The sequence below is a fragment of the Monodelphis domestica genome, chromosome 7, assembly GCF_027887165.1.
Source record: "Monodelphis domestica isolate mMonDom1 chromosome 7, mMonDom1.pri, whole genome shotgun sequence".
Lineage (NCBI taxonomy): Eukaryota > Metazoa > Chordata > Mammalia > Didelphimorphia > Didelphidae > Monodelphis > Monodelphis domestica.
Window position 1 is genome coordinate 95735142 of NC_077233.1, and position 27086 is coordinate 95762227.

General features: G+C 44.2%; 1 protein-coding gene across 1 annotated transcript in view; it reads right to left on the reverse strand.

Annotated features, from left to right (window-relative positions):
• The window catches only part of WNT3A (Wnt family member 3A), a 101261-nt gene that overhangs the window by 60453 nt on the left and 13722 nt on the right, over window positions 1–27086 (reverse strand). The window contains exon 2 of the mRNA XM_056805173.1: window positions 4273–4514. Within this exon, the coding sequence (XP_056661151.1) occupies window positions 4273–4514 (242 nt within the window). The remainder of the gene's footprint in view (window positions 1–4272; window positions 4515–27086) is intronic.

The following is a 27086-nucleotide window of genomic DNA, read 5'->3' on the forward strand; positions in this document are numbered from 1 at the left end:
TATCTGTAAATTTTCCATCTCTAGCCTTCGCTTGGAAATAGCTTCTCTTTTCCTTGGGGAGCCCAATCCCTCCCATCCTTCAAGGCCCAGCTCAAGTTCCACCTCCTCCCATAAGCCTCCTTTTATTATTCCCGGCCCCTTTGATCTTTCTCTTCTTCAGTCCCCAATAGCCTTTATTGTCCGTAATACACAACTTCATTCCACAAAAGTCTTGCTCTGCTGAGACATCCCAGCATAGAGGGTTTTCTAAAGCTGAGTGAATAGAGTACAGACTCTCTCAGGTCCAACCAAATCAGGATCTGCTTCAAGTGTAATCCCAGAGACAGTCGGTGTCTCCTGTCTGAAGACTATCCTGGCTAAATACCCAGAAACTCAACATTGATTGGCTAGCCACTAGCTGATGAATACTGTGTCCGCCATGAAGATGGAAACAATTAAAAATATTCAGTGACTCTCAATTCTGGGTGGCCCCAATTCTTTTCTCACAGGGATGATGGAAAAGGGGCCATGGAAATCTACAAGTGGTAATTTTCCCACCCTCTGCAAGCATTCCTTTAACTGCTGGCACTCCAAGGTTCAGATCTTTGCCCAATGATCTCCAAATTGATACTCTAATGGAGGACTCAAGCCACCTCCACACTGGCCTAAATAAGTGGGAGTCAAATGGCTCCCAGTTCCTCCCAGAGGTAAATAAAAGATCTGGCATGGTGGTTTTCATCCTGTGTCTAGAGGTGGGAAGAAGCATCTGTCCATTGGTACATTTAAGTGCTCTTCTTGCCTTTTAGTCCTCCAGAAGAATTTAGGCGAGGGAACTACCATAACTGTTGGAGTTTATAGACCAACTTCTGCTGGTGAGAATGAAGAAATCCTAGAAATACCAAGATTCCATCCGTCCCACCCTCCACTGCCAACCAAGTCAACATGCACACTATACTCAAGGCCTTGGATAAGATGGTGGATACAGGGGAGGATAAGGAAAACGAGCTGAGAAAATATGCTTCACTAAGAAATGAATGGGTTGTAGATTGTTCCAAAGCATGCCCCTCTATATATTAAGGATACTTTCTTTAAGAAGGGTTGAGAAACAACATGGAAATGGGTTCGAATCAAGAACACATGTGATACCCAGTGGAATTGCGTGTCGGCTAGGGGAGAGGTGTGGGGGGGGGGAGGAAAGAAAGTTTGGAAATGACCAAATAAAATAATGATTAAAAATAAATAAATAAAAGGAAAAAAAAAGAAGGATTGAGAGGCAGTGGACATGGTAACCTTCTATCAACATCTTAAAAAAAGGAAACAGAATTTTAACATTTAAAATGAAAAAATATATTTGTATATTATTATATTTCTATAGGATATTATATAATATTAAGTATATACTATTATATAATATGTAATATTTTGTATATATATAAACTCTTACCTTCTGTTTTAGAATTGATACTAAGTGGTATAACACAAAATAGTGGTGAGGGCTAAGCAATGGGGGTTAAATGACTTGCCCAGGTCACAAAGCTGGGAAATATCTGAGGCCAAATTTGAACCTAGGACCTCCTATATCTCTAGGCCTGGGTTTCTATCCACTGAGCCACCCAGCTGCCCCAAAACTGATTAAATGGTAACAAACAGGAAACAACTGGTTACTAACATGGGAGTCATTTTAGACTCAGCTGTGTATAGCCAGATGGACTGGTTAGAGCAAAAGGCAAAACAAATAACAAATTAACTAATTAAGTTAAATAAACTAACTAATTAAATTAATAACAAATCAAAAGAAAGGATAAAGATGAGAAGATGCTATATGCAATTAAAATAGCTCCAACCTGCCCTACTTAGACTGTTGATTCTGAATAATAATTGACTTTAATAGAGTGCTTGATTGCTTGCAAAGCACATTATTTCAACTGGGCATGGAAAAGATTGTGGATAGTAATACTACTGAAAAAAAATAAAATGTCATATGACCTGTCCCCTAGCTCTACTTCTTCTCTGTGAAATCATTTGGAGAATGATCTACGCATGTACGAAGGGCAGCCTTGATGAAAACATGAGCAGACAACTCTCAATCATAGACAATATCTTCATAGTCACCAGATTGACTGAGAGATGTTAAGAATTCAAGTAGCCATTGTCTTTTTTATTACTCCTTCACCCCCACCCCAAAAGTGTTTGACTCAGTAGATCAAAAGGGAGCCTCCAAGATTCTTTACACCATGTTTTCTATTTTTTAAACCTTTAAATTATCAATTATGAGAATTGATATGAGTATTGGTTCCAAGGCAGAAGAGTGATGAAGGCTGGGCAATTGGAGTGAAGTGACTTGTCCAGGGTCAAACATCCAGAAAGTATTTGAGGCCATATTTGAACCCAAGACCTCCCATCTTTCTACAGGTCTGGCTCTCTACCCATTGAGCAACCTAGCAGCCCCTTCCCTATGCATTTTAAGGAATAGATACGAATACAGAAGTGACTGTTCAATGATCCTCTTATGATCAATAATCAAGTGAAACAAAATGGAGCGACATTGGCTTGCTAAAGGTATTTGCCAGTGTCATAGAGGCTATCCTATACAAAACCCAAAGGGAATAATAACAACAACAATAATAATGATGGCAGTAGTTGTCATTTATATAGAATTTAAAGGTTTGAAAAACACTTTGATACTCACAACTACCTGGTAAGGTGTGTCCTATCACTCCCATTTTACAGCTGAGAGAACTGAGGCTGAGAGAAGTTAAATGACTTGACCAGGGCCACAAGATAGTAAGTATCTGTGGGAGAATTTGAACTCAGATTTTCCTGACTCTAAGTCCAACACTCTATCCTCCATCACTTCACCTGCACTTGCAATATCTTCAGATGTTACTCTGGCACATACATCTTAAAGGTGAACAACAGATAGACATAGAGATGGACTTAGAATTGAATAGGAGAAGAGAGAGAACTAGACTGCATTTGGGAAATTGTGCGGTACTTTTCATTATTCCAAGTTATTCTTTGCCACTCAAACCCCATCTTTTTAATACCAATATTCCCTTGGTGACGTTAGAGAGTTGCCAGTCACACACCCCCTCAGAAGAATTAAAGTGGAAGGTAGTAAATGGCCATGGAAAGATTCATGGTGCATTGGGTGAATGCTGCAGAATATTACCAGTGAGGACTTGCAAGCCAGAAATGTCATAAGATACATCTTCCCAGATGTGTGTGACCCAGAAGGGAGGAGCCCCAGTCAAGGGATGGGACCAAAAGATAACAGATGGACAGAGCAGCGGGGCACTGTGCCCCAGAGAGATTTGTGCAAGGATGGACGTGAAGAGTAACTGCACGGAATGACAAGAAGCAGAGGTCTACAGCAGCCCTTGGATGGGACACAGTGTCAGAGTTGAAAAGGACCTTGGACCTCAGACCTGCTGATTTTTGTCACAGGGCTAGAAGGTCATGGGCGACTGGCCAGTAGGGACATGCCATCTGCTCTGTGGATGCTTGGTGAGCCTGCTTCCCAGATGTAATGGAGGCTATGCCCTTCTCATCAGGGCATGGACAGGTATTCTGTGACTGTTTCCCATCTGCCTACTGCAAGATAATGGAAGCTCTTTTGTTGGTTGCTGAACTGGAATGGAGTGCACATTTGAGAGAGCTCTTGGGGGGCAGCCAGGTGGTTCAATGGATAGAGAGCCAGGCGTGGAGATAGGACCAGGCAGGGGATAAGTGGTTTCTAGTTTTATTTTTATATGTGTGAGTCCTGTTTCCCCTCCCCAAATTGTGAGTCTCTTGAGGGCAGGGATCATTCTATAGTTCTCCTTTCCCTCTAGCACTTAGTAGTCAACTCAATTCAACAAACATATTGATTTTGCCAGGCTCTGAGGCTGGCAGTGGGACACAAAGGCTAGAGCAATGTGTCCTTATGCTTATAGCCTGACAGGAGGGTTGGACAAGTCCACAAATAGGTTACTCAGTGAGTCATCATTTGGCAATTAGCTGAGGGGTTAATTGGTTGGGATGCCTCCTCCTGCCATTGGAAAGTGTCTCCATTTCCCCATCATCTACCCCACAGCAGAGGGAGGAAGATTTATTTGCCTATTACTAGAGTCCTCCAGGGCGGCACAAAAAGATTATTCAGAATGACCTCATTTTAAAGACAAGGAAACTGAGGCCAAGAGAAAGCAAAGAATTTCCCCAAAACCACTGATGACACAGCATGATGCATCCCAGGCCCCACAACTTGCTAGGGATGGTCCCCATCTTTCACTAATCCCACACCCCAGCCAGTACCTTTGTACAGTACCGGGCCAAAGATGGCAAGGCTGTTGTTGACAGTGGTACAATTCCATCGGCGACCTCGGAACTGGTGCTGGCACTCCTGGATGCCAATCTTCACACCTTCAGCCACACTGGGCATGATATCCACATAATTCCGACAGAAGCGCAGTTGTTTGGGCACCAGGCCGGGAATGCTCCCACACAGGATGGGCTGAGTGCCCAGCGAGGTGTACTGATGCCCCACAGCCAAAGACCTGGGAGGTGGGGAAAAACAAGAAGACCCTTAGTTAATGATGTAATTTGATTAAATCCATTTCTCTTCAATTCAGGTCAAGATAATTCATTAGGTGCCTACTGTATACCACAGAGCATTTTCTTTGGTATTAGAAGTGATGCCAAGATGATTGATACATCGTTTCTACTTGATAGAGTTCAGAGTCAATAAGCATTTATTGATTATCTACTGGGTATACTATGCTAGCAACTGGCAGATAACAAGAAGAAATAAGCCATAGTTCTTATCCTCAGGAAGTGTTTAGTCTGGCAGGGGATGCCACACACATATGTAATGCCAAATAATACAAGAGAATAGCTTTAGAAAAGGGCAAACAAAGTAAAACGTGAGGTCCTTGAAAGGAGAAAGACCAAGGGGAACTTTCTGGAGGCGTTAACTTCTGAGCAAGGTACCAAGGGACTGAGTAGGCATTTATCAGGAAACGAAGGAGAGGGAATGAAATCTAATAATCCAGTTCAATAAACACTAAGAACATACTCTGTGCCAGACACTGTGCTAAGTGCTGGGGATACAAAGAGAGTCAAAAGACAATCCCTGCCCTCAAGGAGCTCCCAGTCTAATGGGGGAGACAACATGAACATAAATATATACCCAGCAAGCTAGCTACAGAATAAAGGGGAAATGATTAACAGAGAGAAGGCACTAGAATTAGGAAGAGTTGGGGAAGGCTTCTTAGAGGAGGTGGGATTTTCATTGGGATTTGAAAGAAGTTAGGGAGATCAGTCCCCCAAGAAGAGGAAGGAGAGTGTTCCAAGCACAAGGGACAGACAGAGAATATGTTTAGAGTGGAGAGACTGTCATGCTCATGAAATAGCTAGGAGGCCAGTGTCAATGGATAGAAGAGCACATTAATGGGAATGGGAACAAAGGCACAGAATTGGGAAAGAGACAGACAGACAGACAGAGACAGAGACATAAAGATACAGAGTGGTGGAAATAGAGAAGAGGCAGAGAGTGACAAACAGAGACACAGGGACACACAGAGAAAGAGAGGGGCAGAGACAGAAACAGATGAGAGATAGTGACAGAGACAGACAGAAAGACACAGGGACACACAGAGAAAGTGATAGAGGCAGAGACAGAGACAAAGCCAGACGAGAGAGAGAGAGAGAGAGAGACAGAGAGAGAGACAGAGAGAGAGACAGAGACAGAGAGAGAGAGAGAGAGAGACAGAGAGACAGAGACAGAGACAGAGACAGAGACAAAACCAGACAAGAGAGAGAGAGACAGACAGACAGACAGACAGACAGACACAGAGAGAGAGAGACAGAGAGAGAGAAGGAGGGAGGGAGAGAGAGAGAATGTGCATATGGTATAGTAGATAGAGTAGTTCAGTGAGGACCAAAGAGTGGGCTGGGGTATAGGAGGAGCTAAATCTGTAAAGGTAAAGTAGTACTAGATTGCCAAACAAAGGAGCTTAGCTTTTCCTCTGTAGGTCACTGGGGATCTCCTGGAGATCAGAGGACTAACACAAGCCACTGGAGCTGACATACGGAAGCCTCTCCAGCAGCGTGTGAGGGATGCCTTAAAGAGGAAGAGTGAAAGCCAGAGGACCTGTTAGAAGGCTGTTTGAATCATCCAGATGGGGAGAGAGAGAGATGTGGGAAATATTTCAGAGATGGAATCAATAGGCCTTGATGACTGATTGGATAGGAGTAGTGAGGGAATGGGAAGAGTCCAAGGTAACATTAAAGTTTCAAACACAGGAGATGAGTGAATGTTGGCGCTACAGATAGAAATAATGAATGGTTGGTTCCCTACTCAGAGAGGGGAATCTGATGAGGGAGGTGCAATCTCTAAGGGAGTCACTGGTTGGAGGGGGGGAGGACACACACAGAGGTGTACTGGTAAATGTTTAACAACCAGCCCCAGGAGCTCCAGGGGCAGGGGGGAGTGGGATGTACACATATGCATTTAAGTTTTAGCTGCATTAACATTTTCTCCATCATTTTCTTAAATCTAGATAATCAACAAAACAATAAAGCAAGTCCTGATTTGTAGCATTTGTCAGTTTTTGAAGGCTCAACGCTCAACTGAATATTGAACAACCGGATTTGAGCAGGGACCCAGGATCCAAACATGTCTGAGATAATCAGACTAAGGAGAGGGCAATGCAGTAGGATATAAAAAGTGACCCATGATCTAGGAGAAATTCCCAAATCCAGGAGGATTATAGGATAAAGTACAAATTCCTTAGCTGGTCATTCAAGGCTCTCAGATCCTGTAGGTCTCATTTCTCTTGCTTCCCTTTCCCTATCCAGTGTTATTGACAAATTGCAAAACTGGCTGTTCCCTGATCCTTGTCCTCACCTGTGTGTATTTAAGCAGGCTAACCTCCTATGCCTAGAACTAAATCCCCTGCCTTTGCCTGTTAAATTTTTCCTTACTTCAAAACCCAATTCAGATGCCACCTTTTGCTTGAAGCTTTCCTGGATTCTTCCTGCCCCCCAACTCTGAACACTCCATCTTTCCCTTACTTATGTCTTCACTGTTTAGCCCTTTCCCGGCACTTAGCACATTAGAGGTTGTGTTCATTATCTGTACAGCAGGTTCTTGATCTGGGGCAATCCTCTGCTTCATTCCCATATTTGTCTTAACTCCTTCCTCCCCCTAGACTTTGAGTTTCATATGTATAGCCTGAGCATGGTTGGTGGTACAGAGAGAAGGTTGAGGGTGAGATAGATGGGAGCAGCAGGCCAAGGGAGTAAAGGGTTCAAGAGTAACAGTCCCTCATAGCACCAAGACTGGACAGGAAGAAGAAAGGTGTCAGACTGAGAGGAAGAATGAGGGACCAACAGTCACCATGAAGGGAGGTGCAAGATAGTGGGGGAGATGAAAGGACAGAGAGAGGTCCCAGAGGTCCAGATCTTGTAGAAGGAATGATTTCCATCATGGAGTGAGTTGTGTTCACCTGGGGATGACTAAATTAGAGATTGGGTAATGATCAGAATTCAGTCCCACCACTGCTGACATACAAGATTGGTCGAAGGAACTGGGAATGCCAAGCATGGGAAAGAGAAGATGTAGGAGGAATATGAGAGCTGTCTGTCAGTCTGTCCCTGTCCCACAGTCCATCACTGTTTCAAAGTTCTGAAGGGCTACCACATGGTAGAGGGATCAGATTTGTTCTGCTTGGCCTCAGAGGACAAGACTATGAGCAATGGGTAGAAGAAGAAAAAGCATGTCATAGGAATAAGGGTCCGGAACTGGGAGCTAGAAAACCTGTGTTTATATGTACCGGTACCATGTGTGCCTAATGGGTGAATCACATCACCCTTCTGGGCCCCAGTTTTCTCATCTGTAAAATGGGGGGAATGTAGTTGGATGGAATGAATTTTAAGGTCCTTTCTAGATCTAAGTTACAAGAAGGCAGATTTGCATTCAATTTAGAGGGAAGAGACCCACATACACACAAATACACACTCATGACTCTGATTTGAGCCTCCCAAAAGTAGAGGAGGCTCCTTTGGGTTCTGGGAATTCCTTGTCACTAGAGGTTTTCAGGCAGAGGCTGGATGATCAATTGTTAGGGCTATTGTAGCGGAAATTGCTGCTCTGGGTAATGGTTGGACTAGCTGTCCTCGGAGGTCCTTTCCTGCTCAGATCTGAGATTTTACAATTCTAGCACTCATTCACAAGTAATCTGAGAGGCCCTTTGGAGATAATCTCCTCTATCCTCATTCTCCAGCACAATTGAGCCTCTGTAGGAAGCTGCTAGTTCCAAGGGAAAATGATTTCTTAACTTCCCTGAAGTTCTTCCTTAAGGCTCTCTTGCTACTCTTGAAAGGTAGGAAATGTCAAGTCAGTGGTGCCTGGGCTCTACTAAGAACAAACATCCCTACCAGGGGCTCATTTGTGAATGCCAAGTATGGTGGCAAAAATGCTGAAAAGGGATGGGATAAGGAGCAGTTTCCACAGCAAGGTTAGCACTGAGGTTATCCTGTGACAGAGGAATGAGTTCTTTCCCTGCTCTGCCTGACTTGTGGCCTCATACCCTTCCCACCTAGGTCCTCTCCACTTTCAGGGCTTTGTTTAGCTTATCTTCTTAACCCAGAAGCTTCCTTTAATGTACCTGCTGGATGAGTCCATGCTCCCAAATCTGCTCCCAAACATTTCCTCCAGGAAGCCTTCTCTGATTCCACCCAACACACAGATCCTTTCCAATGTCAAGAGTGCTGGAAATAGTCAAACAAACTGAGTCTAAAGCTCAGCTCTGTTCCTGATCATTTCTGTGACTCCAAGCAAGCTATTTTGCCTGTCTTATGCCTCATTTTCCTCTTCTGTAAAATGAGGAGGTTAGACTGGATAGGCATCTTTCTGTTTTAAACTCTATTCTGGGTCCTGGAAGCACTTAGATATCTCCTAGGGCTATGAAAGGGAGGGGAAGAGGATGAAAGCTCATTTATTCAGGTCTAAGACAAAGGAAGAGAGTCAGTGTGGTATAGTGGATAGAGAACCAGTCTCAGAACCAGGATGAAGGAAGTCCAAGTTCTGCTTTTGACATACTGGCTATGTGATCCTGGATAAGTCATTTAACCTCTTGGAGTCCTAGGCAACTCAGCTTTCTAAGACAATAAATTAAACAGCAGGTGCCTTTAGTGAGAATTTCTTTGGGAGTTCCTTCTATCAATAAAATTCTGGTTTGGTCATAAACCAATAGCACATGGAAAAGGGAGGAAAGAAAGAAGAAATAAGGAAGTGGGAGCAGAAAAGTGGAAGGAGGAAGAAAAATGAATGAGAGAAATAGAGACCAAGCTGCAACTGTGAGTTGATAACTTGTAAAGGCAGCTAGCTGGAACAGTAAATAAGAATCCTGGAGTCAGGGAGAGCTGAGATCAAATCTAGCCTATTACTACTAGTTGTGTGACCTTGGGGGACCAACCTCTGTTTGCCTCAATTTTCTCACCTGTAAAATAGGAATGATAAAGTACTGATGGTTCAGGGTTTTAGCAAAGATAAAATGAGATATTTATGATATGCTTTATAAACCTTAAAGAGCTATATAAACTCTCTCTCTCTCTCTCTCTCTCTCTCTCTCTCTCTCTCTCTCTCTCTCTCTCTCTCTCTCTCTCTCTCTCTCTTTCCCTCTCTCTCTCTCTTCCCTCTCTCCCTCTCTCTCTCTCTCTTCTTCCCTCCCCTTGTCAACCATATTTTCTTTAAGCTGTGATTACTACTTTCAGACAGGGGACTCTCCAATTTTATCTCCAGTCTTGACCTTTTAGCATCAAGCTCTACACCTGCATTTTCAGCTGCCTCCAGGAAGGATATCTTCAACTGGAGATCCAACTGGTATCTCACACTTCACATGTACTCAACTAAGCTTATTTGGTTTCACCATTTCTGTCAGTGTCATCAATGCCAGTCATCATTCAACTGTCTTTTGTGTTTAGAACTTTAGGAGTTAGCCTTGATCCTTTCCTTTCTCTCCTTTCTTATACTGGATCAGTTACAAAATCCTGTGGGGTTCACTCAAGTTCATCCTCTTCTCTCCATCCTCACAACCACCAAGTTAGGACAGGCCCCCACTGATGCCCATTTGGCCTATGGTAATTACTGCCTAAAATGTCTGCCCACCTACATTCTCTCTCTAGTTCAATTAATCAAATAAGATAATAGGCCCATAGACTCAAGAGCTAGAAGAGAGGAGTTGAGTCCAACCTCCTCATTTTACAGATGAGAAAACTGGGACCCCAAAAGGTTAACTTAATATATATAAAAAACTACTCATGCCCTTTGGTTGGGGAATGGCTAAAATTTCTTTTGTTATCTGTGGGTGATGGAATACTATTTGTGCTCAAAGGAATAATGAACTGGAGGAATTCCATGGGAACTGGAATGACCTCCAGGAAGTGATGCAGAGTGAAAGGAACAGAGCCAGGAGAACATTGTACCCAGAGAGTGATACACGGTGGTACAATCGAATGTAATGGACTTCTCTACTAGCAGCAATGCTCCAGGACAATTCTGAGGGACTTATGAGAAAGAATGCTATCCACAACCAGAGGAAGAACTGTGGGAGTAGAAACTCAGAAGGAAAACATACGGTCAATTACCTGGTTCAATGGGGATATGATTGGGGATGTAGACTCTAAATGATCACCCTAATGCAAATATTAATATGGAAGTAGGTCTTGATCAATGACACATGTAAAACCTATTGGAATTGCTTGTTGGCTACGGGGTGGAGAAGGGGAGAAAAAGAACATGAATCTTGTAACCATGGAAAAATTCTCTTAATTAATCAATAAAATAAAATAAAATAAACTATTCAAACCTCAAAGTGCTATATAAACACCAGTTATTGTCATCATTCAGTTACATCTCTAAAGCATACCACCTGTGTGACCTGGGGTAAGTCACTTAATTTTCCTAGGTCTTAGTTTCTTCACTATAAAATGAAGGGATTAGACTTTGAAAGACTTTAGAATTTTGCTCAGTGCAATAATTAGTCAGGAGTTGAGAGGACTGAAGATGAAACAGACCACTCACTTTATGCTAGCATAAAACACAAAATGTAATACACATTTTTAATATGGCCAATTGGGAATTTGTTTTGCTGGACTATGCATATTTACTCTGAGAGTCTCCTTTTTTAATAGTTTAAAGAGAGGAGAGAGTAGAAGGGAATCAATGCTCATACAAATAAATGAAGAATTAAAAAAAACACTTTAAAAATTAGAGAGGCTGAGATAGCAAAGTGATACAGTGGATAGAATGGCAAGCTTGGAAAAGAGAGGACCTGGGTTCAAATATGGTCTCATACACTGCCTAACTGTGTGTTCCTGGGCAAGTCACTGAACCATATTTGCCTAGCCCTTGCCCTTCTTTCTTAGACTTATTACAAGGAGAGAGGGTAAGGGTTTAAAAAATTAGAGAGGTTGCAGAAGGTGGTCTTGGATGTTTCTTCCAGCTTCAAATCCTATACTTAGCACACATCATTTTATTATAGTTATTTATGTTCATGTGCCATATTTTCCTGTGAAATAGTAAGGAACTATGGGAGCAAGACACACACTTTACCTAAACTTTGTATCTTAGCCAACAAAAAACTCTGCACGTAGTAGGTATTTAATAGATGGTGCTAAATAAAAACCATTGTTGTAAACAAAGATGGAACTTGGCAGAAATGTACCAAGACACATGAAAAGACAACTGAGGGGTCGCCAGTTATGTATAACCCCTTGAGTCAAACAATTGGTAGAGATTCAAAGACACTAATGGAACTGAGACAGAGAAATCAGTTTGATTTGTGGAGACCTTGGCAGGCTTCCTGGAGGAGGAAAGAGTTAAGCAAAACAAAGCAAAAAAGGGAGGCTCTAGATAGGGAGAGAGAACAGGGAAAGCCCTCTAGGAAGGAAAGGGAGATTGTTGGAAATAAGCCTGACATGTGAGAAGACTGTAAGACTCGATAAAGGTGAACAGTTTTGGGGATCAGTGGTAAGACAAGGAAGGTTGAATTTGAAAATCTAGGGGCCTGGTGCCATAGAGAGAGTGCTGGATTTGGAGTCAATCAGTTAATAAGCCCTTATTAAGCACCGACTACATGCCAGGCACTCTGCTAAGCACAGGGGAGCCAAAAAGAGACAAAAGATGGTCCCTGCCTGTAACAAGTTCACAATCTAACTAGGGGTGAGAACAAGTCAGCAAATCCATACAAACAAGCTGTAGGCAGGTTAAATAGGAGATCATGAACAGAGGGAAGGCATGACAATTTCTTGATGACATTAGAGCAATTATTTCATTTCTCTTGATCTAGTTTCTCCTCCATAAAATGAAAGGTTTGGACTCAGTGACAAAAAAGATTTCTTCTAGATCAAAATTCCCCAGAGCATGCCTTCCCACTCGAGCTGCTCAAGAAGGAGAGAAGGGAGCACTGGCTGCGGGGAGATCAGTTTTGTCTTGTATCTATGGACCACGGAGTCAATGGAATTGTTGAGTGGGAGAGAGGCAGAATGTAAGAAGAATGGGGCAGCCTGGGTGAGGCTGTAGATGGAGACCACGGAGTCAGGGAGCTTTTGTAGGAAGCTGTCAGGCGGACTGGGCTTACTTATCGCAGGACCTGGGTACTCTATAGCCCAGATGAATTCGACAAGAAGGGCCAGACTCGAAGACCTTAAAAGACAATTCACAGGGTCATGGACATAGAACTGGAAAAGGATCTTGGGGTCTATTTCGTTCAAGTCCCACATTGACCATTTTCAAAAATTGATGTGGTATTTTATTTTTTCAGTCTATCACTTCTCTAGCATAAAGTGGGTGGTCTGTTTCATCTTCAGTCCCCTCAACTCCTGGTAGATCACATCGTTGAGCAGAATTCTAAAGTCTTTTCAAGTCTAACTCCTTCATTTAATAGTAAAGAAACGAAGACCTAGGAAAATGGAGGGACTTGGACTTAAGACCCAGGAAACTGAGGGTTACATAGATGGTAAGTATCTAAGGTAGGTTTTGAACTCAGGTCTTCCTGACCCCAAACCCAGTGTACTATCTCAATTGCAAAAGTCTATAGCCTTCTAAGAACTCTCCACTCTAATGGTCACAAGGTCATTGATTCAGAGCTGGAAGGATCTTAGATGTCATTAAATCCAACAGATGACAAAAATAGATCCTGGAAGAGTTAAGTGATTGAGGGCAATGAGCACCCCAGGTCCAGGGCTTTTATTTACTATATCACACTGGTTCATTGGGTAAGGAATGAACAGAGGAAATGGCCTTCTTCTCCTCAACAAACCTGAAATCAGCCATGTCACCAGGTGTCACAAACCCTCTGGGCTTTGCCTATGCAGAGAGCTTAGAATTTGGGGTTGACTAGGAGAGTGAGTTTGGGGGCTCTCTTCAGATGCTCTTGCTGCCCTGTGTTCTTTCTGGCTGAGACCTCATCTGGGGCATTATGTCCATTTGGGGGCACAGATCTTAGAAAGAACATTGATAAGTTGGGGACTATCCAGGAAGGGGAAGAGGATGGAGAGGGGACTAGAATGCATACTATACACAGACTGGCTGAAAGACATGAGAATGATGACTTCAGAGAAGACTCAGGGGGAATAGCACTGTCGTCAATTATTTGAAAGGCTGTCAAGTGAAAAAGGAATTGGGTTTGGCGTCAGAGGGCAAAACCGAGAGCGAATGGGCGGAGGAGTTCAAGAAGGCAGATTTGGACTCAATCTATGGAAAATACACCTATCAGCCAGATCTGTCCAAAGGGGAAATAAGGGAGTGAATTTGTCATCAGCCCAGGCCATCACAAATGGGGGCAAAATGACCAGGCAATCATCAAGGAGGTTCCTGCTCAGGTGTGGGTCAGGCTGGATGACCTTCCAACTCTTCAGATTCTACCATTTGAAGTCTTCATCTTTCCTTTGGGGTAAAGACTCCCTGAAGACCACTTCCCCGGGGACACTGGAGGAGGGGGGGTGCCCCTTGGAATCCAGGATCCTCCCCCTCCAGCTCCTTCGCTAGGCTGTGCTGAGTCAGCAGCCTCCATCCTAGTGTGGCTCCCTCTCCTCTTGCCCCCACTCCGCCCTGCCCCGCTCCTCCCTGGGCATGCTCCTGGCAGGCCCCGGCATGCCTGCCTCCTTGGAGAGCCTGCCAGGGTGCTGAAGAGTGAGCCGCCCCAGTTCCAGACGCCACTCCAGATGTTTCAAACCCCGCCAACAGCTGCCATGCTCCCTCTCTTTCTTGTGTCCAGGGCTATGAGCCATGTTCCCTCCAGGTCTTCTGCCTTGGCCCATGCTGGGAGGCGGGGGAGCCCAGGGGGTTCCCTCTTGGGTGAGGAGGGGTAGAGGTGGAAGGCAACTACTACCAGGGGTATGGGCTATATTCTGTGGATTTTTGTGACTACAGAGGAACCGATAACCGCAAGATTAAAGAACCCACTAAATCATGGAGAATCTAAAAATGGGGATTGTGATGTCCAACTGTGGGTAACAAGACAAACGCAGCTCACTTCTGGCTCATGTTCTCCCATAACCTACAGACGGCCTTTATTTACCCACCTCTAGTCCCCAGAGCCCTGCACAGAACACACCAGTACACATCAGAGTATGTATCCATTGCACCCAGAACAGTGCCCAGTCTTAAGAGTAATGACGTGGTGGAACAACTTGTATCATAGTATGCTATCTTGGGAAAGAGGAGAGAGAACCTGATCACAAAATGTCAGAAAATGACTATTAAAAATTGTATCAACATGTAAACAGAATTTAAAAACAACAACAAAGAGCAAGGATGTTGGGATGGCTCAGGGGATTGAGAGCCAGATCTAGAGAGATGGGAGGTCCTGGGTGCAATTTGGACCTCAAAGACTTCCTAGCTGTGTGACCCTGAACAAGTCATTGAACCCCCATTGCCTTGTCATTACCACCCTTCTGCCTTGGAACCAATGTACAGTATAGACTCTAAGATGGTAGATAAGGGCTTAAGGAAAAAAGAAAATCAATCCTTACCCCTCTTGGAATCAATGCCTAGAACTGATTCTAAGACACAAGGTGATGAAGTGATGTTGGAGGGGAGAAGAAGGAGGTAATGCTGCATTGATCCCAGTTGTTCCTGCCCAGGAATAGCACATGGGGCCCCAGAAATCCCAAGAAGCCTTTGCTGACCTGAACGTGCCTGGCTTGGAGGGAGATGGTGGTCTCCTCTTGCCTAGGGATATGTCATTATCACCATCAGAGAAGGTCAGAACTGGAAGGCTCTTTAGACCATAGAGTATGGGACATGGACTGTCAGAGCTTCAACTTGAAAAACATCATTCCTATTTTTGTAGAGTCATGATTTATAAAGAACTTTCCTTACAATAATAACCCTTTGAGTAATGGGCATTAGTATCCACATTTTACAGATAAAGAAACTAAGGCTGAGGATGATGTGACCACAGCCACCCACAGTAAAACCAAAGCTGGAACTGTAACTCAGGACCACTGACACTGGATCTTGTGCTCTTCCCACCCTATTCCAACTTCTCATCAGAATTAGAAGGGATCTCAGAGCAATGGAGCACAGTAGGTAGAAAGCTGGGCTCAGGGTCAAGGAGACCTAGGTTTAAATCCTATGTCAGGTATTTACGAGCTGTGTGACCTTAGGTAAGTAAATGGCTTAGATTGTTTTGGCCTGAGTTCTTTATGTGTAAAATAAAGGTTAGCTCCGTTATAAGGGACCCTTCCAGCTGGAAGTTTATCACTGCACATACAAGCTTTGGAAGAGACCTTATTAATTTCCTAGTCCATCCTGCCCGTCTTGTTGGAAATACCCCAAAAGCCCAGCAATGAGAAGCAATTTGCTTAAGGAAATATAGCTAATTAGTGATAGGTTCTTGGGGTCTCTCCTCTTGCTTCTTGGTCATAGAACAAAGGAAGATAAATAGTGAATGTCTGCTATTAAAAAGTCAAGTGGAGGTGGATTGAGAGCAAGGTCCAGAGATGGGAAGTCCTGGGTTCAAATCTGACCTCAGTCAAATCTGACTTCCTAGATTGTGACTCTGGAGAAATCATTTCACCCTAATTTCCTCAGTCCTTACCCATTCTTCTGCCTTGGAACCAATACTTAGCTATCTACTCTAAGAGAAAAGGTAAGGATTTTAATGTAAAAGCAGAAAAGAAAAAGAAACCTCAAAAATCTTTCCACAGCATCCTGGGGATGAGGTTCAGGAAGCATCCTTCTTTTCCTCCAGCCTCTGACCTGAAGTGTTCCATTCCATCACTCTTTAGCCACAACCTTTCACAAACACCATGAACCATGAAAAGAAGCCAAGTTTGGACTCCATAGAGCATCATCAGAGCCAGGAGGGACCCCAGGGTCACTTCAGCCCTCCTCCCCCCTCTTTCCACAGGTGAAGGAATTGAGATATCAAGAGAGGAAATGGCATGTCAAAAGTCACCGTTAATAAGTGGCAAAGACTGGCCTCAAACCCTCATTCCCAGAAGGATTTCTGAGGTTCCCTTGATTCTAAGACCTACGATTCTGAACAATGTCCCCAAAGAATGAAACTTTGTTCTACTGTGCTTGGGCTTCTTTGGGCATCTCTTTATTACAGGATCAGCATGTTAGAGCTCTGAGGGATCTTCGAGACCATATATTCCAAACCCCTAATTTTTTAAGGGGATGACACAGGCCCAGAAAGGGAAGGGCATAAAGCCAGCGGGGACAGGAATTGAATACAGGTCTCTTGTCTCCTATGTATATCATATCAATGAAAGAGGCTAATAGGAGGTAGGAGGGAGTTTCTTTTTGTTGGTGGGGGCAATTCGATTTAGGCATACAGGAGAGTTAAAGTCTAAAAGATTCTTGGACCCATAGGATTCTGGTGGAAGGAGTGGGCTCCCGAGACCCATAGGATGCTGCAAAAGAACTTGGAGGATTCTGGGAGGAGAGGAGAAAACTTGAGCTAAGATGTTATTGGGAAAGGATCAGAAGATGGGTGAGTTAGCTGAGGCTGGGAACGTTACTACAGAGGATTTGAGGCAGAGGGCTCCAGAGGATGCTGGGGGAAGGCCTGGGAAGAAGAGGTCCAAAAGATACTGGAAGAAAACCAATGTCTAAGATCATCAGGAAAGTCTGGGGGTTGGGATTGTGGGATGGGGACTGGGGGGAGGGGTTCTCTGAAAAGACTACAGTCTTGGAGGATTATGGGAATAAATGCTAGCCTGGCTCAGCTGGGGTCACTAGTCTAATGATCCTCAGTTCCTGGGCCTCTAAGGTTATTCCTGTTCCATCAGGAGCGAGGGGAATTGGAGGAAGGAGCTGTCTCATTAAAGAATATTATGAGGAAGGGGATGTGGTTTGGGCACTGCTGCCATATGTGTGTGTGAGTAAGGAAGCACATTATCCGTGGCTCTAGACAACCTCCACAGTACCTTCTAAATCTACAATCCTCCATGAAGGAATGGATCATGAATTTTGAGCTGATCCTAGAGACCACCTCGCCCACACGGTTCATTTTACAGATGATAGAACTGAGGTCCAGATGCATTAAGTGATTTATCCAAAGCCACACAAGTATGAAGCGGTCAGCTTGGGATCTGAACACAGATCAGCTGACTCTAAATTCAGCATACCGTCCAGCGTGGCATGAATGGGAGCTGCCAGACCAGCTTCTTGGGTAGGAGAACCACACAGATTGTCTAGTCCAGTCCTCTCATTTGACAGATGGGGAAACTGAGGCTCAGAGGGAGGAGGGACCTGCCCAAGCTTATGCAATTATGAAACAGCAGAGCTGGATCCCTCTGATGACAAACTCGGCTCTCATTCTATAGGCTAGTGATGTGCGGCAGTTTCCCCAAAGCCTGTATACAACACACCCATTCACGATAAATATGTATGCTACAAATAACTATTGCCCAATGAAAAGATTCTGAGGTCAGATTATGACAAGGAACATTTGATAAAAAAACAACACTAACTAGCAAGCAGGAATGGCAAATGCGTAGTCACAGAAGCCAAGGGTCTCGTAGAATCAGAAGAAACCGGAGGGATGCTGATGTGGGGCTACCTGGTCCATCCAACTCTAAATCGATGATCTTGTGGCCTAATCCCGCCCCTTCGTTCCACCTGGGAGGATGCTGAGGTAGAAGACGGAAGTGACTTGCTCAAGGTCTCAAAGCTAGTCAGCCAAGTGGCTGAACCAGTCCCAGCAACCTCATCTCCATGCCTGTCCCATAGCCTTGGGTGGGGCCTTCCACACCAGTACACTCACATTTCTTTGCATATGGTGGGATGGAAGAGCTGTTCATTCTCTCTGTGAATATGGAATGGGCTGTCTTGGGCATATGGGTAGTCATTCATTCCCTCCAAACCCAGAATCAGTCTGGTGCAGTGTCAAGAGCTTGGGACTTTGAGACAGAAAATCAGGCTCAAAATCCCAGTTTTATTAGCAGAGTGGCCTTGGATGAGTCATTAGTTACCCCCTCTGGAGACTCAGTTTTCTCATTTGTCCAGAGTGGGTTAGAAATTCTTACAGCACCGACCTTGCAGGGTGCCTGTTAGGTGAGTACTTCATAGACCTGAAAGCACCCCAGAAATAGAAGCTAAGGCTATTACTATTATCAGTACTCGGTGAACGCTGCCACTCCTAAAGGATGCTGCCAGCATGGCGGGAGAGTCTTTGCTCTGGTTAGTTAGAAGCCCTTTGAAGGGCCTTCCAGCTCTGGGAGCACTAAAATAATAGAAAAGGGCCTCAGAGGACCAAAGTTTCTCACCTCTGATGCTTACTACCTGCATGACTGTGGGCAGGTGACAACCTCCCCCTGCCTCAGTTTCCTCATATGTAAAAGGGGGAGTGGGTCATTGGACCAGATCTCGGAGGTTCTTTCCACCTCTAAAGTCTATACCAGACCTTCACCTACCATTAAGACATTACTTTCCTTTTAGCACCAATCAGACAACTATAAGGTAAATCTGAAAAGGGGGAAAAAAGCCCCCTAAATGGCATTCGAAGTCAAACATGCTTTTGCCTACGTGTCAAGGGGCAAAAGTCAGTCCCTCAGAAGCTCTTGGCATCATCTTGTCTCCATCAGTCTATGGCGCCCTACCTTGGTCCCACTCCTTCCTCTAATAGTCAATCAAAGAGGATTTATTAAATACCTACCATGGGCTGGGCACTGCCGGGCACTGGGGTGGCCCAAACAATGACTGAACCAATTCTAATAGAGGTCACCCTTTCAGGCTCCTCCATTTAGACAGAGATAGAATAACCTCAAATGAAAACAACATAGTGTACGAGAAAGGGCGGCGCCAGCCTCGAACCCTGGACCACTCAGTCTTCCCTCGCTCCCAGCCTTCCTATCTCGCCCCTGGAGAAAAGGCAGGACCTCTGCTGGCCATGATCTTGCCTTCCTCTTCCTCCTTTCCCACGGATGGAATGTCTCGGCAGCCCAGCCTGATGCCAATAAGGGCTGTGATAAGACAGGATCCGCGTTGGGCACGGTGTCAGGAAATTGTAACGCTTACCTTGTGTGACCTTGGGCCAGTCCTCCCCTCTGAGGCTTCATTTTTTCCTCTGTGTAATGGGGATAAAGACACTTGTGCTCTCTACCTCTAAGGCTTGTGGTGGAAATGGAATGCGATAGTACTGTGAAGCCCCGTATAAATGGAATTCAAAATGGGGCTGGGGTCCGGCCTGCCACAGGAAGCCAAAGGGGTCAAGGGGGTGAGTTCAGATTCTTCAGGCGTGGGATGTCCAGCACGGTGATCTTAAGCAAGTGGCGGCTGGCCTGGCCCTGTCTGAGTGACCGCTGGATTTCCCTTTCCTGGGCTATGGCAGGAGCAGGGGCTGAGGAATTATTTGCCAGGGAGAAGTGTCAAAAACAGCAGCCAGAGGGGAACATGGCCTCACGGTGACTGTTGCCCCTCTCCATCCCTTGTGTTTCTAACCAACTTGCCATCAACTAGGACTAAGAAAGCCCCTTACTTCTGTGTCTCCCCACCCTCCCCGTCCCCCCCGCCTCTCCTTCCCCTTGACTTCAGCACAAAATTGCGGTCTCCCCTTTTGGAGATGGAGAGATATCAAAAGGTTATTCTTCCAAATGCGTCTACCTAAGCAATAGGAACGATGGAGGAGCTACATCAGGGACAGAGACCTGGAAGGAATTTTAGAGATCAGATGGACCAATCCTATTTTAAAGAGGAGGGATAGAAAATCCAAGAGAATGGAAATGACTTGGCTAGGATCACACAGCTGAGGTGGCAATGCTAGGATGAAATCCATGTCTATTACCCTCCCATTGCCTCAATTTCTCCTTAAGAGAAGTTCTGCTTTATGGGCTCTCTCTTGGGAAACCCACCCAAAGCAGACAATTTCACTCAATTTAATTAGACAAACATCTAGTAAGCAAAGCCCTCTATTGGGGGAGGAGAAATCTAGAATGGGAAAATGCATAGTTCTGACACTTAAGAGTTTCCCAGTTGGATAGGGAGATGTGATCCATACGTGTATGGCAAGTAGATCAGAGAGGGCCAAGTGCTGGGGGCATTCTGGGGCGAGAGATGGAAGGTGACGTGTTTCTATCCTACCCACTTGGCTGGTCAGGTCTTTGAAGTGGTTGGGTCATGCATAGAAAACCCTCTGAACCAAAGGCTTCACCGTGGGTATTCCCAGGCACCAGAGCTGGACGGAACTGTAGTGGCAGCTAATCCAGTCCCCTCATTTTATAGAAAAAGAAACTGAGGTAGAAACTTGCTCAAGGGAGGAAATGGGAGCAGAAAGGGTGTACTCATCACCCAGGTAGCAGAGACTCTAGCCTGGACTCCAACCCAAATCTGATTTTGTATCTAACATTCTTGCCACTTCCCTGCCCTGCCTGCCAACCTGCACACTGTCTGCTCTTCTATTTTGGGCTCTGGGAGGAGGGTTAGTTAGCCTGAAATAATCACAGCAACACCTGGAGTCTCTATCGTCTTCCTTAATCTCTCAGACCCTTTTCTAGCAGCTACGTTGCACTGTATAATCCCCTTTCCGCCATTCTTTTGGGATGGACATCACTAGAGCGAGAAGGGACCTTAAGAGACTGTCTGGTCCACCTCTCCTCCTCACCCTCACTTTACAAATTAGGCAACTGAGACCCAATAAAATACTTGTTGAAGTCACAGAGGTTGTAAACAACAGAGCTGGGATTCAAAGCTAGGTCCTAGGATGCACAAGGACAACGGGATTATTGGATTTGGAACTTTAGAGGGGCTATAGAGAATATACAATCCAACCTATTTATTTTACAGAGAAAACTCCTCTATTTGCTTCTGATGTCCCCCTGGGCAAGATAAGAGGCAAGAGGCCTCTCTGGGCCTCAGTTTCCCCTTCTTCAATAATAGAAGGTTGTATTAAATGATCTGTAAGGTCCCTTCTATCCTTAAGACTTGTGACCCCTAAGAAACAGACCCAGAAGGGATTCCACAGGAAGATTCCACAGGAAGTCAGGTGGAAAGGTGGGATTTAAGCTCAGATGGTCTGAATCCATTAGCCCCTGCTGGTGATGGCCCTGGAGCCCCACAGAGTCTGGGCCAAAGGGATGGGGGGCAGCCTCCAGGGTCCCCCTTCCTTCCTCTCTCAGCTTCTCTCTCCTTCTCCCTCCACCAGAGTCCTTGCCTCTTCCTCCCGAGCCAGGGCCTGCTGCTGGGATTACTGACACATACTTCTAGCAAGTCCCAGCAGGCAGGCCGAGACGCTGCTCTCTGCCCGGGGCCACACATTCACCCGCTTCCATCGGTGGCACGTTTCGCTTGGTAAAGAATGTGAAGGCACTACACCTCCAGCGATTTCACCCAGGACGCTGAGGAAGAAGGGAGGGAGCCAGGGGAGGAGGGAGCGAGGGAGGGAAGGAGAAAGATGAATCGGGGAAAAGGGAAGCGATGGCTTTGGACCATGGCAGGCCCTTCCCTTCACCTCACCCCACCCCACTGTGGGTGGGCAGCTGGCTGCTGACCTCTGGTCTCAGGGGCAGAACAGGAGGAGGAGGAGGAGAAGGAAGCAGAAGGAGTAGGGTGCAGAACGATGTAGGGTGTTTATCCCTACTTGGAAGTGCTAAATTTGGGTCACCCATTCCCCCACCTCCAATGCTAAAAATCACTTAATTTCTTTGTCTTTAACAGCTGAGGAAAGGCCCTTCTCCTCTTCCATTTAGAGCTGGAAGGGATTTTACAGTCTATCTTGTCCGACCATCTCACCTCAGAGAGAGGAAATGACTTGTCCAAGGTCAGACAGATAAATGGGGAGAGCCTGGTCTTGGTCTCCAGTCCTCTGACTCTAAGTTCATTGCACACTATGGGACATGCCATTTTTACTCCCAAAATGTCCCATGGAAGGGGAATACCTGGCTTATGTGGTAACAGGTATCATTCCCTCCACAGACTTGCCGAGAGATCTTGGAAGGCATTGGATCCATCCTCCACCTGGGCAGAAATCAACTAGGCTTCCTTCTCTCTAGAAGGACCCTTTTCTTCTCCACCTCCCAATTCTGATAAAAGTTTCTCTGATCTTAATCAAAATACCACCTCTATGGGAGTCAGTTTCCCTATCTGCAATATAAGGATACTAATGCTTATAGTAGCTACTCCACTAGCTACTTTTCACCATGAGAAGGGTCTTTAGCTCTCCTAGGTTCAATAAAAAGGATCTGTGGGTTTTTTTTAAGCCCTCACCTTCCATCTTAGAATTAATACTGGATATTGGTTCCAAGGCAGAAGAGTGGTAAGGGGCAGGCAATGGGGGTTAAGTGACTTGTCCAGGGTCACACAGATAGTGTGTGAGGTCAGATTTGAACCTAGGATTTCCCATCTCTGAGCCTGGTTCTCAATCCACCAAGACACCTAGGGTCCCTGTTCCCATGACTGTTAGAAAGATCTAGAATTACCTTGGATCTCCTCCCAAATTCCTCCATTGAAAATGTCAACCCACCTCTACTTCTGCTAAGAAAGGCTGAGGCCCTGGTGGGAGGGAGAATTTGAACTCAGAGCTTCCCAAGCTACCTAACCGAGGCAAAATTGAGATATCCTGCTTCTTGAAATATGTTCTGGTCATGAATCATCAATAACTCTCTATGATTTAAAAGAATAAACTGAAAAGCCCCTGTCTAGCATTTGAATTCCACATCTACCTCTCCAAACATCTCCAAACATCCCAACAAGAATTAATACTGTATATTGGTTCTAAGGCAGAAGAACTGTAAGGGCTACGCAATTGAGGTTAAGAGACTTGCCCAGGTCACATAGCTAGAAAGTATCCCGTGAGTCACTGAGTTGTCCCTCCTTTTGTCTTTTTAGTAAAACCTTCTTCCCCAATGATTCAGTATGAAAAGAAATTAACTCTAGAGTTTATCAAGCATATTTACCTAAGAAATAAAAAAGGGTTTAATCTCAAGTTGGAGTATTTTCATAGGATAACATAGTTATTTACCAAATATTCCCAAATCTTCTTGTTAAGCTTTTCACCCCTTCATGGGAATGTATTTATTGGAATTTAATAGAGTTTTAAAATAGAATAGAATTTAATAGAAAAAAGCCTTGACTTAGAGTTAACTATAGTTGACTTGCAGTTCAAACTTGGCTCTGCCACTAATGACAAGTCAATTTATCTCTCTGAGAATCAGTATCTTCATCTGTAAAATAGAGATAATGTGTAATTGGGAAAATAAAATATTTTTAATAAAAATTAAGGATAATGATATGTATACTAGCTGCCTCACAAGGATTACTGTGAGGAAACCATTTATTCACCTTAAAATACTCTAGAAACATGCTCCTCTTATTATTATTATGATAACAAAAGGATTGTATTTGAAATTTCACTGGTTCAAAGAACTCCCTGGTAAAGAGACTCCTACCAATTTTCTGAAATCTTAGAATTATCTGGTGCATGAGAGGTTATGAAACTTGTAAGGAGGTAAAGATTAAAAAAAAAAAAGGAGTTTGGTTTTTCCTTTCATGTATATGTCCACTTGCCCTGCAGTGTCATAGAAGGGGTCACAGGATTCAAACATCTAAGACTAAGGAAGCCAGAAAGTGTCACAACCAGTGTCTACAGGCTAAGATAGGGATCACCAAGACTCTGTTCGAGGAGGAGACTGGGAAATTTTTTTCCTCTCTTCTCTGTATATATTACCCCTCTTTATTTGACTCATACAATAAAACTTGTCAGTCTAAAAAGCAGACAAATAAACAAAAATATAGATGAGGAAATCCTCACTCTGGCACCAACTCTGCCACTAACTCACTCATTGTGAGACCTTGGGTAAGTCACTTCTCAAAACTCAAGGCAAGAAAGAGATAGAGATCTAGATGTTCCTCAAGGGTGGGGACCTATTTCTTGGCTTCTCCTCCCATTGCACTGGGATTTCCTTAGAGGGTAAGGACCTCATCTCTCATCTGTTCAACATTGACTAGTGGAAAAAAGATGAACAAGACCCATAGATTTAGAACTAGAAGGGCCCTTAGAAGTCATCTAGTGCAACTCCTTCCTTTTATAGATGAGGAAACTGAGACCCAGAGAGATCAACTGTCTCCCACCCTGACCAAAAGATAGGGATGGGATTTGAACCCCAGTCCAAATACACGGTTCCCAGGAGGACATTGTGGACAGAGACTGATACACTGTGGTACAATCAAATGTAATAGCCTTCTGTACTATCAGCAATGCAATGATCCAGGACAATTCTGAGGGACTTATGAGAAAGAACGCTATCCACATCCAGAGGAAGAACTGTGGGAGCAGAAACACAGAAGAAAAACAACTGCTTGATCACATGGGTCGGTGGGGCTATGACTGGGAAAGTGGACTCTAAAAGATCACCCTAGTGCAAATACTAATAATAAGGAGATGGGTCTTGACTGATGGTACATGTTAAACCCAGTGGAATTGTGCGTCATATGTCGGAGGGGGTGGGGGGAGGGTAGGGAAGGAACATGAGTCTTGTAACCATGGAAAATTACTCTAAATCATCTAATTAAATAAAATTTAAAAAATTAAAAAAACCCAAATACACGGTTCCTTCTGCTGTATCAGTTGGGGAATTGGTGGGTTAGTTGTTTAGCCTAGAAAATCTATAGCCATGAAATATTGCCTCGCTCTTCCCCATATTTTCCACTGTGAGCAGGACCAGAACCATCTGGTCCCACATTTCATATTATGAAGCCTATGAACCTCTTATATTGTTATTTGAACCTGTGTAAGTGTGTGTATATGCCATTTCCACAACTAGCAGAGGGACCCCGTCTTAAATGGCTTTGTATTCCTCATAGCACCTAGCTCGGGGTACTGTTCATTATATCTGTTAAATAAAACTGGCTGGAAATGTAACCAGAAGGAATGAATAATAGTAATAGTAATAGTAATAGCCATTATTTATGTAGTGCTTTAAGGTTTGCAAAGCACTTTACATGAGTTAACTCATTTTTATTCTTACAACAACCCTGAGAGATAGGTGCTTTTATTAGCCCCATTATACAGATGAGAAAACCAAGGCACAGAATGGTTAAGTGACTCAGTCAGGTCTTTCCTGACTCCATATCCTTTGCTCCATTCTCTTAGCTGCCCTAAAATGGATTCAAAGTGAGACTTGTGAGTGAACCTAAGATGCTCCATTCAACAGGTCTTGGCAGATGGGTATGGCTGCTGAAATTTCCTTTTCCAAACCATGGTAACCATAGAGTGGAGATCTAGTTCAAGCTCCCACTAAGTATATGAATCCATTCTGTAATAACTTGAAGAGGGTCAAAGCCTCTGCTGGAATACTTTCAGAAACTGTAAGCTTACTACCTATTTCTTAGACTTCCTGTTCCACTATTAGCTTTCATTGTAAGCAAGCTCTTCCCCTGTTGAGGCAAATCGGCCTCCCTGTAACTCCTTTGCTTTGGCATGAACAAGACATTCCAGCTCTGGGTTCTGGGCATTTTTTCTGGTTGTCCCCCATGCCTGAAATATTCTTCCTTCTCATCTCCAACTACAGGTTTCCCTGGCTTCTTTTAAGTCTTAAGTAACCACCCCATGTCTCTCTGTCTCTCTCTCTCTGTCTCTGTCTCTCTGTCTCTCTGTCTCTCTCTCTTTCAGCAAATAGGGTTAAGTGACTTGCCCAGGGTCACATAGCTAATGTCTGAGTTCAGATTTGAACTCAGGTCTCTGACTCCAGGGTCAGTACTCTATCTACTATGGCATTTAGCTGCCTCAAAACTCCATTTTCTAAAGGAAGTCTTTTCCAACCTCTCGGTTCTAGTGTCTCCCTTCTCTCTCTCTCTTTTTTTTCTTTTGGAAAAAAAAATAATTAATTAATTTGGAATATCTTTCCATGGTTACAAGATTCATGTCCCTTCCCTCTCCTCCTCCAAGCCCCCTCCCATAGTCGATGCACAGTACCACTGGGTTTAACGTGTGTCATTGATCAAGACCTATTTCCATATTATTAATATTTCTCCCTTCTCTTAATTACTCCCCATTTATCTTTTTTTGGTAGCTTGTTTTTGTGTTGCCTCCCCCATTAGATTGGGAGTTCCTTGTGACTCTTATCTCTTGTATTATCCCCAGTATTTAGTATATTGCCCAGTACATAACAGGCGCTTCTTAAATGCTTATTGATTGACTTCCACCCACTGGTTCTAGTCCTAATTCACGAAGAATTAGTTTAAGCCATCTTCCCACACGACAATCCTCCAGATAGCTGAAAACAGCTGCTATGTTCTCCCTAAGTCTATTTTACCATAGGCCTAAGCATCTCATTTCCCCCGGTTTTCTTGATGATTTCCAGAGTTCTCATAATTGAACTTAGCACAGACGAATGTAACATTTTAAAATCTATTTTAGGACAAGAGGGAATCTGACCATAGTGGTTCATAAGAAAAAGACACAAAACAAACACAATTTTAGATTGTATCAGGAAAACAGTGCCCAGAATAAGGGAAATCGAGGTCCTGAAGTTTGCTGCTTCCTTCCTCCCTTCCTCCCTTTCTTTCTTTCTCCCATACTTTCCATCTTAGAGTCAATACTGTATATACTAAGTCAACACTGCCTGTGTTCCAAGGTTGAAGAGCAGAAAGGGCTAGGTAATGGGAGTTAAGTGAC